Here is a 12,751-nt window from a genome sequence, read left to right on the forward strand (position 1 = left end):
CCTACAAGTGATTGGTAGTTTTTAAACTCGTGTAAGGTGTAAGCACTGAGTCCAAAAATGAGATCATTTAAAATGCCCAGGTGCAGCTTTCTTGTGTGTTTCATGATGTCGAGAACGCATTTGGAATCATCTCAAAAGTAATTATTTGTAATATATTGTAATAGCTTGGTGAAACAGTTGTATTTTCATTCCTTATGAGTATCTGTAAAATTCAGTTTATGATAGATTTAACATCTCATCATAAGGTACCTTGACACTTGCACGTATTTGATCCCTGCACTGACACGTAATCTGCTGTGCCAGAGAGTAAAAACATTGTAAACTGTGCGCAGCTGCATGCAAGTGCGCAAAGAAAATTTTGAAATGTTCAAAATCTCTGGCACGCATTAATTTTGTGAACTACATGTGAACGTTGCACAACCTATTCAAAAACACTGTGTCAGTGCGAGTCCAATTCAGACAACTTTACTGATCCCGAAGAGGCCAATTCATTTCACACCCAATTACCTCAGACAAATATACAGCAATTAATCCATAATTATTACTAGTTGAACATAATAATGGCCAACATCAGAATTAAAACAACCGCACATATACATTTGATTATGTACGCTAAACTTTGAAAGGAAATGGAAATGTGAGTGTGTGTGGGGGGGCAGCAACATGTGGTCGTGCAGCCAGCTTGCGGGGGGGGAGTCCCAAGTCAGTGTGTCAGCACAGTGCATCTGAACGATTATGATGAGATGTAAATCTATAATAAACATAATTATACAGATACTCATAAGAAGGAATGAACATGCAACTGTTTCGTCATGAAGCACACGAGAAAAGCTGCAGCTGTAGAAATTCCTCTGTGATTCTGGTGCGAATCGAGGTGGTTTCATCAGCCAAGTTCTGAAAGCAAATTATTAATCTGCTACAAAATAATTATTTTATATAATGTAGTATCCAGCAGCACAAAGTGCAGCATCCAGCGGAAAAAAGCGTGTCGCATTTGTATGTTGAATTGTGTGGCAGTGCAGTGATTAAATGCGTGCAACTGTCAAGGTGCCTGAACATTTCACAATTTTCTTTGCACACTTTCACACAGCCGCTCACAGTTTACAACAGTTTACAATGAGTGTACAATGCGTTTGAAAATATTTGTTCAAGCTTAATACAATGCTTTGAAAGTACAAGCACAGCAGTGTGCACAGCTAGTATGCTAGCTAGTGGCCTCTGCTAATGACTGACTGCCTGGACAGCACACACAAACTGTTACTCAATGCAACCCCACCGCTAATTATCCATAACTTTATTGCTTAAAAACCAATAGCTATAGAGTAAAACGTTTTTCCTACCAGGCAACAAGCATGTTTAGTTCTGATGTAACACTGGACATTTTAACATGGGGCTCTATGGGGATTGACTCACTTTTGGAGACAGCCTCAAGTGGTCAGTTGAGGGCCTGCACTGGTTTTTGCACTTCAACTTTGGCTTCATTTTTCAGCACCAGAGGTTGCTGCTTGGGCAGAACACATTACTCCCTGCCCTGGGTGGACTCTTAACCTCTCCCTTGGGGTTTTAACTTGCACTCATAAGGTGTTGTCCTTTGAGGAGCCTCAAAATGAATCAGAGGCAGCAGTTTGAATGGACAAGCAGGAGGGCTGTGCTCCACAGAAAGCCATAAGTACCCACATCGGTCACATTATTCAGAGTCGGGACTGCTGAGAGTTTTCTATCTACTGGTCTAATTGTCTTCCACCCCCACTCCACTGTCCTGGGTCCTCCCTACAGGGCCCCAAAAGGAAATCCAGGCTCCATCGACTCCTTCTTCTGAGCGTTTTTGTCTTTCACTCTCACTCCATCTGTACTTTACTGCACACGCAGGCACAGGTGTTCATCACTAATTATATCAGGATATTATTAGTCGCGGCCCTGCGTTGGAGTGTGGGCGATCTAAGTTTGTATAGTGTCGCGTCCCCATTGGGTTGTTGTTTTTAAAGTGTGCAGAACAAGGCCCCTCTGTGGTGCTGTTCATGTCAACGTGTCTAAAGGAGCGAGAAAGCCTCTTTTCCCACTCTGAGACCTTTTTCGCTCATTATTGCTGCTGTAAGGCAAACCACACAATATTCTCCCACTCTGTCGCCCTCTTTTGCACAATCGCACACAGTGGGACAAGCGAACACACCCCACTCAATCATTCGCACACAAACACAAATGCAGACGCACTTGTCCCTCTAACCAAACCCCTCCACCTCCCTGCTCTTGTCCACAGTGTATATAAAAGCTGTATCGAATTGCACCTTAAGCTTAATTGGCTCGGCGGTACAGTGCACCGCAGTCAACAGTGACAAATCGTTCTTTCAGAGCCCCGAAGAATGTCTGCCCACTGCCATGTCACAGGACACAGGATAGGAAAAAAGTTAATTGTCCCTTGGCTCACTTTCAACTGATGTAACTGCAAAGAAATTTGGAGATTCTTTTTCTCTGTGCGTTGAAGGTTTATTTATTTGCCTCCTTCCCCATTTTAGATTATGCCTGGCAGTGTAGGGACTGTGGACAGCAGACACCCGAGACGAAGGCCCACGTTTTCTTTCTTTCTACTTGACAAAAGCAGCCCGAGGCTTCATGATTGCTCCCTGTGATCAAAACAGATCAGTCACTTCCTACCACTGGATGACTCTCACTAGGTACAGCAGATGAGAATGCTAATTTAATAATGGAATATAAGGAATATGGAATATAAATATGGAAAAGGTTAGTGAAGTTCATAAGTATTTGTACAACAAAAAACTTTTTAAAGCTAATAGCTCATGGAGCAGCAAATGCTGATGAACGCTGCAAATTTTGGGCTTCAGCAGGGTTTGTAAAAGGTTACAAAACAGTTTTTCTTGTTGGAAAGAATTTTTCTGCAAACAATTGCAACAATTGTAAGCGTTTGCAAATGGTTTAAATGTGTTGCTAAATTTCTTGTAGTAGAACCAAAGTAGTGAATAGTAGCAACTGTTTAAGAACCTTCTTTTGCTTCTTTCCTTGTCTTCCGCTGCAGGATAGCTGCAGCAGCAACCAAACAAAGTAATTCTTCCTCAAGAGCAGCAACATGTTGGGCTTCTTCCTGACAGAAATTCATTTCCATATTCTGGAAATTCATCTTCTATATCTTCAGCCACAGAAGCCTGTAACATCTTCTGGGTTGTCTGGGTATCTTGGTGGCTCTCCTCACTCTTTTCCTACTTGCACAGTCACTCAGGTTTTGAGAACTGTCTACTCCACACAGATTTACCATAAGGTGACATACTGTTTGTATTTCTTCATAGTTTATATAACTAAAGCCCAAGACACATTCAGTGACTTGGAAATGTTCATGTATCCATCCACTGACTTGTCTGAAGAAAACTGGCAATGAAACTGATTAAAGGTATTATACCAAAAGGGCCCATTATTTATGCAACCCATCATCTTGTCATTTATATTTTTCATAAATTTTTATCAAGTTGTACAGATTTAGTTTGGGTTTGAGTTTGAGGAAGATAATTTTAGAAACTTTTATATTGAGAAGCTTGATTTACTTTTCATATGTGAAATGGTATAAACAAATTAAAATGTGAAATACCAAGGAGCCAAATACTTTTGCAAGCCACTGTATATGGGACATATTTCTTCTCATATGTCCAATTAATTATGTCTACATCTCATTCACAACCTGATAGTTTCAGTTCAACTCCATTGTGTTGGGGTACAGAAGCAAAATAGCAAATATTGTCTCACTATAAAAATAACATTGCATGTGATTGTATGTGTGCATGTGAATGAGAGAAAGAGTGTGTTTTGGGGGAATGTAAACTCCTGGAGAGGTGCATTGATGTGTTCTTCACCACAGTTCTGCTCTATAACTCTTATCCTTCTTGTTCTGGGCTCCCTCACAGCTTTCTGTCAGATTAAGCAGCGCAAAATGTGTCCAGAAAGACCCACACAGGAGGAAAAGCTCTGCTCAATGTCAGAAGAATAGCAGCTGTGGATGCAGAGCAGCAGGTGACTGTGAAATCAGTGCAGCCTGCCTGAAGTAGAGGAGGGTTCACTGGCAAAAATCTATCTAACCAAAGCTTCCTGCAAACTGTCTGCCGTGTATCCATATTAGGAGACGAGATGACAGCCGGGAGTTTCCTCGTGTAATGACCGTCTACTTCTGAGCAGCACTGTTGCAGGAAAATGAGCTTTGCTTGAGGGCATCGTTTCAGCAGCTGTAAAAGTGGAGGTGAACTCTGTCAGGATGTCATCATCGCTGCAGCGAAGACCGTGGGTCAATCGCTGATATACAACAGACAGAGTAACATTCTCCACAGTGCCCCTGACGTCATTTCAGAGTTTTATCCAAAGTAGAACAAACCCCACCGCAAAGGAGCAACAGTCTTTCTGCTCCACGGCACAGGGAACGCAACTGTTATCCACAAATATTAATCATAGCTGCCTGTGGGACAGTTTGAGGTTAACGATGTCTCCTAACAGCATTCTTTAATGTAAAAGAAAAAAAACATCTGCACAAACAACTATTAGTTAAATGTAGGAGGGAGTTTAAAATTGTTGAAGCAGTGGAGAAAGTATTGGGATTATATATACATGAGTGTAATGTAGGTCAGTGGTACCTTATGGTGCTTTTACGCCCCGTTTGTTCGGATCATGGTGCGTTTATGAGCTCGGTTCATTTGACGAGATGTCTGCTTGAAAAGTTGATACTGTGTCTGGTTCCAAGTGGACCATGTGGTACATTTCACTTTTGCTGAGAGCACAGGCTGAACCAATGGACCAAATATCCAACCCATATGTGAATTCCGCACGTTGCATGAAAGGTGTCAGATGGCTGAGTGCTCTGCACAATGAGATATAAGTTTATATTTTGAGAGAGGTATACAAAAGCAGTGAGGTCACATTATGACTTCATTATGACTTCATTTATGAATAATGATGGCAAACTATTTGCCGACCAATATGAGCTTTAGATCTCTTGAGCTACATTGACTGAAGAGATACCGTGAGGAAGAGGTTTTGTTTTACTACATGACTTCATATTATGATTTTATCATGAGGTTACTCACAAATACTTTAAAATCTCGAGCCACACTTGTAGCGGAGATACTACAGTAAACATGTTTTTTGAATTCCTAATATCTTCATTGTGACTTCATTTGTACCAAATTATTTGTTGATCAGTATGAACTTTAGATCTTTCTAGTTACATTGTGAGCAAGGTGCTTTGTTTTTTTGTTGTTGTTGTTTTTGCACTATACAACTTCAGATTAGGACTTCTTTGTAACTTCTGGTTTGCTATCCCTTCTAGTATTATGCACGACACTCTGCTGTGAGAGCACACCACCACTTGACATCAGACTCACCATGGACAAAATTCAACTCAATCCAGTGTTCACTGCTGAGCACTGTGACGTAGCTTCGTGTGTCCCATTGGAAAGGAAGCATCAGGCCAAAACACGGAAGACAGAGTGTAGAAATGTGTGCAAGAGGAACATCAGAATTATTAATTTGCACAGCAGGTTTCTAAAAAAAATCCTTAGGGCCCCTTTACGCAACACAATTGAAGCTGACTGGCACACAAAGGAGGAATCGCATGCCACTCATGAAAAATCAGAGCCGCCTCAAACCCATCGTACAGCTGTCACCACAACCATTCGCCCACACCAGTGGCAACAGCGAGTGCCCTGCGAGTGCCCATTAGACCTCCTCTCCACAGGTGCCGGCCAAATTCCAGGTGCCAAACACGAACATCCAGTACCACTCGCCATTCGCGCTCCAGGCATGATAGTGGAGTGCAGACGACCACATTCGCGCTGTCTGTGAAAATTTTCTAAGGGCCACACAAGTGTGCCGTTATCAAGCAACACAAATGGCATGTAAGACTGCAGTGCCCCCCCAACACAAATGGTGTGTGGAGTGTGTCGTCGTCACCCCCCCCCCCCCCCCACCTCCACACACACACCATCATCCAACATTGTCAGGTGTGGCTGAGGATCCCGGAATGCGATCACTGTCCAGTGCAGTGTGCAGCTGGAACAGCTGACCGCTGTGTACTCACAACTCAGTTGATGGACATATGTCTTGTCATCAACAACAGGAACAACACTCCAGCAATGCACATGTGTGTGTGGGCTCTCATGCTCTCATCAGTTCCAGCTGACAGTGCGGCTTAGTGCACATGACATGTTAAATTAAAAACACAGAGAACAGGACAATTACATACATACATACAACAATAACTACATACATAATTACATAACATAAATAATCACACTACAAAGGAACAGAGAGTGAGACTTTTGTCTTTGAGCTGAGTTCATTTGGTAAGGTGGATAATTAATATAATATAATTTACATATTCCGATGGCGTCAAAATGTGATCCGAAACTATTTGAGCCACATGACAGAACCTTGAGGTAGCTCTGGCACGGTATGCCTGCCGGTAAGTCCTGTATGTGTCAGTATAATAATGTGCAAATGTCTTTCTGACTGAACTTTGTCTTTGTGGACATGTTTAATCGTTCCTTCATTTCACATCTATATACATAAAGGGCTAATTCTGTCTGTCTGTCCAGTATAAACTTGCAAACTATAATATGTAGCCCTAAAAGTTATATATATTCTGAATCCTCATGACATGGTGAACAAACTGGTACCATTTTTTTTAAGTTCTGGGCAACCAGTAATTTAATGCTTTAATCTATTCTCTTTATCTATTTATCTTTTATGGTTACTGGGCAACCAATAATTTAATACTTATCTATTACAGAATTCAGCTTTAATCATTACTGCTAGAAATAATCTATAAGGAAATGGCCACCTACATGCAAAAACAATTAGCCACGCCTGATGGAGGACCAGCAACATGTCTACATTGCCATTTATCAATATACGAGGTCTGTTAGAAAAGTATCCAACCTTTTTATTTTTTCAAAACCCTGATGGATTTGAATCACGTGTGCTTGCATGAGCCAACCTTGAACCTTCGTGCGCATGCGTGAGTTTTTTCACGCCTGTCGGTTGCGTCATTTGCTTGTAAGCAGCCTTTGTGTGAGGATGGGTGGAGTCTCTCGCTGTTTTTTCTTTGCAAGGAAATGGCAGAACGACTGGAGCGGCGTGACTGCATCAAATTTTTCCAGAAACTGGGCGACAGCCAGGTGGAAACCATTCGGATTATTCAGATGGCTTTCGGTGACGATCCTCTGGGCATCACACAGATTAAGGAGTGGTACAACCGGTTTAAAGACATCTGCACAACGGTGGAGAGCGAGCCACGCTCCGGTCAGCCATCAACACGCTGAAATGACCAGATCATTTCCAAAGTGAACGCTGTGGTGATGTGGGACCATCGTGTGACTGTCGAAGAAATTGCGGAAGAGGTGGACATCAGCACTTTTTTGGCACATTCCACTGTGACAGAAGATTTTGCCATGAAAAGAAATTCATCGGCACGAAGCTGATGGCGCAGCAAAAGCGCCTCCGTGATGAAGCCTCACAGGACATGTTGTGACATGCCCAGCTCGTCAACCATTCGGAAGATTCAGACGGCTTTCGGTGGCTTTTCAGTCGTGTGACTATATATATCTGAGAAATTGTGGACGAGCTGGACATGCCACAACATGTCCTGTGAGGCTTCATCACGGAGGCACTTTTGCTGCGGTACCGTGTGCCTGTGAGTGTGAACCAAATAACTCAAAGGATTTTGATCCACTTTGAACCAAACTTCGGAGTTAAAGATTAGAGCCAACAACAAAGTGATTTAATTTTGAAAAAAATTATTTAAAAGTCAAGGTCACAAGGCAAAGGTTAATATTTTAGGACAGTGCTTATATACAATGTCTGTTAGAAAAGTAACGGACCTTTTTATTTTTTGCAATAACCTTATGGATTTGAATCACGAGTGATTGCATCAGCCAAGCTTGAACCTTCATGCGCATGCGTAAGTTTTTTTCACGCCTGTCGGTTGCATCATTCGCCTGTGAGCACGCCTTGTGGGAGGAGTGGTCCAGCCCCCTCTGCGGATTTTCCTTGTGAGGGAAATGTCTGAATGGCTGGAGCAGCGGTGCATCAAATTTTTCCAGAAACTGTGAGAGACCTCCAGGTAGACACCATTCGGAAAATTCAGATGGCCTTCAGGGACAATTTTATGGGGATCACATTAAGGAGCATTACAACTGGATTAAAGACGGCCCACAGCGGCTGAGGGCGCGCCGAGCGGCCATCGACAGGCTGAAACGACCAGATCATTTCCAAAGTGAAGGCTGTGTTGATCCGGGCTGTCGTGTGACTACCAGAGAAATGGCAGAAAAGGTGGACATGAGCACTTTTCTGGCACATTCCACTGTTAAAGGAGATTTTGTCATAAAAAACAGGAGTGGAGGAATTCGCCACGGAGCCACTAATGGTACGGAACGAAAGCACCTCCGTGTTGGTCTCACAGGACATGTTGTGACATGCAAAGCTCTTCCACAATTTCTCGGATACTCACTCGACTGAAAAGTCACCCAAAGCCGTCACAATCTTCTGAATGGTAGAAGACCTGAGCATGTCCCGTGAGACTTCCAACACTGCTGCGTCTGGATGATGGCTGCTTTCAGCGGTCCTTCCACCTCTGCAGGACCCAGTTTGAGGACCAGCTGTCCCGTTCACACATGCACATGTAAATAACAAAAAAAAACTCCGCTGCTTGCTGCAGCTCGCTCTTCCCCCCAAAAAAACTCTGTCATAATTGTGTTTAGCAACCAGTCACCATTTGTTTTATTATACATCTGTGTAGTTAATTAATAAAATATTCTTCACAGATGATTCGCTTGCGTGCGCACGTAAAAAAAAGAAAGAAAAAGAAACTCCGCTGCTTGCTGCGGGGCTGCTCCCCGCTCTTTCCCAAAAAAACTGTCATAATTGTGTTTAGAAACCAGTCACCATTTGCTTTATTATACATCTGTGTAGTTAATAAGTAAAATAATCTCCACGGATGATTTCCTCACGCGCGCACGTAAAATAAAAGAGAAAGAAACTCCGCTCCCGCTGCTGTGGTGCTGCTGCTCACTCCAAAAGCTGTCATAATTGTGAAATAAAGGACAAAAGAGACATAAGTCCTGCTCACAGGCTGCTACCAGATACAGGACATGTTCACATCTTCAGTTAAACTCCAGACATCTCCACGTCACTACATATTCAGTCCCTGCAGGGGTGGTGGCCAAGTGGTTAATGCGCTTGGTTTCAATTCAAAAGGTTCTGGGTTCAAATCCCACCCCTGCCACATTTCTCCATGTAATGTGGAGTTGCATCAGGAAGGGCATCCGGCGTAAAACCTGTGCCAAATCAACATGCAGATCCACCTTGGATTTGCTGTGGCGACCCCGAGTGCAAACAAGGGAGCAGCCGAAGGGACTTACTTACTTATTGGTCATCGCGGCGCGACGAGACAAAAAAGTTCAGATTTTTCAACTTGGGGAGGAGGGCAACGTGACGTGATGCAACGCAATAGCGCGCCACAAACGTGCCAATCGCTCAAAATTGCTTCACTCGCATCGCTTCACTCGCGCCCATCGCGTTGCGCTGCATGACTTGGCGCCAAAACGCGTCGTTCCATAGGGATTACAAGGCAACCTGTCGCTCACGTCACGCCCGGTGTGAATGTGGCATAATATGAAGTCATATATCACCTTTCTATAAGCCATGTCACCTTTGACTTTAGGTGGCCTTAAAAGGTCAAACTCAGTGTCATACAGACTTATTACACAGTTATATATTTCAGCTGTAAAGCTTTAACCTTAATTATTCCTAACAAAACAGATCACGAAATGAAATACTTCCATAATGATGAAAGGAGTGGGACATCCGTATAATAAAAGGGAAGTGGTCTCTGTGTGTATTTGTATCCAGAGCGTCAATACAGCACCGCAGCCTCTTTTGGACCCTGCGTGATATCGCGGGATTTGACCACTTATTTGGGACCTTGTGCAATATATACACAGCATACCTTCACATGGAAAAATTGTGTACTGTTTTGTTTTTGGCTGCAATCACCGAAGCAGTCGTGAAAAGTGGGGTTTTTTCGGTTCCTGGTAGAGAAGAAAAGACAAGGCGGATGGGAGATGTTGTGTCTGTAAGTGTTAGCCTACACAGCCAGCCAGAGTAGCGCCATTCTGTCGCCTGCAAAACTGCCTCAACATGTTTGAGGTAGAGGTGGGCGGATCGATCCTAATATTGATAATATCGATACCAACGCTGGTATTGATATTGAAGGATCCTCATGTAAAAAGATCCATACTCAAGCTTTTTTCTCTCCCGCACGCAGACTGCTGCACACGCAGATTCATCAAAGTCTACTCTCTGTCTGTAAGAGCAGCGCTGCGCTGTGTCACACAACACGAAGCAGTGCACCCTTATATTGTGGTTTGTCAGCCCTCTACCTCAGGAGATTTTAAGTTGTGTTGAGTGATATTTTTTAAACAAAAATGTTGATTGTGATAATAAAGTATTTTGTTGTCACGTACAATGTTTGGCGAAATTCTATCCTAGGTCTTTTGGATCCTTTGGATCTATGAAGCTTAAATATGAAAAAGTATCTATCGGCGATACTGGGCCTGTATTTACCTGGTATCGGATCAATACCAAAATTCCCGGTATCGCCCACCTCTAGTTTGAGGTGGTTTTGCCTCAAACATGTCGGGGCACAACATGCCCTCTTTCCACCGCATTGTCACTTTTTTTGGCATTTTCACTTTGTTTGCATGTAATTTGCCCAAAAACTTTTTTTTTTTCACTGGAAGTAGAGAAATTATGTTATAATGCGTCATATTTTACCCCTTTTGCACCTGCCCTCAAACAAGACTGCGGCACCCAATTGAGATCCACAAAGAGCTGACTGTCATCTTTGGCATACTTATGTATTTTTTTTTTTCATGAGGATTCAAATCGTGAAAACAGCAAGATGATCGGACCAATATTTTTTGAGAAGTCAGTCATTTTTGAAAACAGCAAGCCTGTTTATGTCGCACTTCCACAATAAGAGCCTGTATTTCAAAATAAAAGCCTGTGACGTTGCTGCAGACCTGACAGAATTCATCAGTCTGCCCGTCCTCTAACATCCCAGACAGCAGATTCAAGACTGGACATTTTCTGTTTGCATGTGACCCCAAACCCAGAATTAACATGTTCACACTCCGGACAAAACAACACAATTGTGTCTCAACAGCTTCAGAAAAGCTTATTGATGACAAAATTATAGAAAAGTGAACACAACTGAAAACAGATTAAACCTATAAAACCAAGACATTTTCTATGTCACACCTTAAAAAATGTAGCATATCTGTAAACAGATTTTCCCCAAAAGTCAGCTGTCCTCCGTGTATCATACAAATAACCACATCTAGAACCTGTGGTACCCCACGGGTCAACATCCTAGTCTGTATTCATATTTATATAACAGCTTTATTCTTCTAAAACATGAAATGTGTCTGATGGATGTATCCAGGACCGTGTCTCACACTCGGCCACAAACAATTGATCTGCATGGTTTGGTGTCACACATGTCAGGCGCGGGTGTTCCTCTCTCTGCAAACTGCTCGACTCTTCTGTTTTGTGAATTTCGCTCTTAAATCCACATTTCAGCAGCCAGACTCAGTCAAACATAAATCTGTGTGACTCTGTGTGCATCTCACACAATAACATGTAACATCTGGATATACGCGGCGCGGCGCTCCCTCGTTCTGACCATGTAACACTGTTTTTACAGCTGTGTAAGACATCACGCAAAAGCAGCACAGACATACCGCGCATATCTTTTAAGCATTTGTGACCGTGTTTTTTCAAACTGTCTCCGTCCTTTTTCCTGCTTGTCATATTTTCCATTCTTTCCCCTCCTCTCTCACGTCTTCCTCTCTCTCTCGCTCAGACCTGGCTGATAACCTGGCGATGGAGGACTTCACCTTCCAGGAGCAGCTGCTGACCCCACGACTGGCCACAGCTGGGGTCGGAGGTGCTTCCTCGCCTGCGGCCCTGCTGCGGGGGAGCTGCTCAGTCCCGACCCTCTTTGTGATGCACGCTGTCCTCCTCCTGTGCCACCACTGATCAGCAATGGAAACCGCCACCCTGCACTCACACGCTGCCATCCACCGCTTTCTTTAGGAGTCAGTACACACCCTGCAGAACGTGACACACATCTGCTTCCCAACGTGAGATTCACTGGCTTGTGCCAGCAGATATGAACATCAAACGACACATTTCTCTCTGTGTGTCCCAGCGAGAATCTTTGTTTTTGGTCATAAAGCATTCGCCACATTAAAGCACACTGGCACGGTGTAAATAAGAACTTTGTCCTCTGCTCTGCTGCTCGCTGCTGCTCTCATACTGGCCTTGACGTGATGAGGGTTCTGTCATGAGCGTGGACGTGAGGAGCTGCCAGGAGAACAGAAACCCACAAGACATTTTTATAATGCTCCCACTGTGCAGGAATAAAATGCAAGAAGAAGAAGAAGGCAGCTGCAGTCGCTCTCCTGCTTGGCAGTGAAACTACCTGCAGTTTGTACTGAACATCAGCTGCAGACAGACTGAGCAGAAAGTCTCACTGCATTAAAACGCATGGTTCTTGTCCCATAACTGTCTCACCCTGTTGTCCTAAGTAATAGCTCACTGATTTTATATTAAACCTGAGCTCAGTGTTTTCACTCCAGCCACAGATTTTTGCTTGCTTTTGTGAAAGCGGCGCTTTATTCTCGAGGTTTCGGCCCTGTAG

At 43.4% G+C, this 12,751-nt stretch overlaps 1 protein-coding gene across 1 annotated transcript in view; it reads left to right on the plus strand.

The window, feature by feature from the left end:
- Positions 1–12,214, plus strand: part of gpc3 (glypican 3) — a 643,491-nt gene extending 631,277 nt beyond the window's left edge. The window contains exon 8 of the mRNA XM_034181673.1: positions 11,912–12,214. Within this exon, the coding sequence (XP_034037564.1) occupies positions 11,912–12,087 (176 nt within the window). The 3' untranslated portion in view covers positions 12,088–12,214. The remainder of the gene's footprint in view (positions 1–11,911) is intronic.
- The last annotated feature ends 537 nt before the right edge of the window (positions 12,215–12,751 follow it).

Source organism: Thalassophryne amazonica, chromosome 11 (genome assembly GCF_902500255.1).
Source record: "Thalassophryne amazonica chromosome 11, fThaAma1.1, whole genome shotgun sequence".
In the NCBI taxonomy this organism is placed as follows: domain Eukaryota; kingdom Metazoa; phylum Chordata; class Actinopteri; order Batrachoidiformes; family Batrachoididae; genus Thalassophryne; species Thalassophryne amazonica.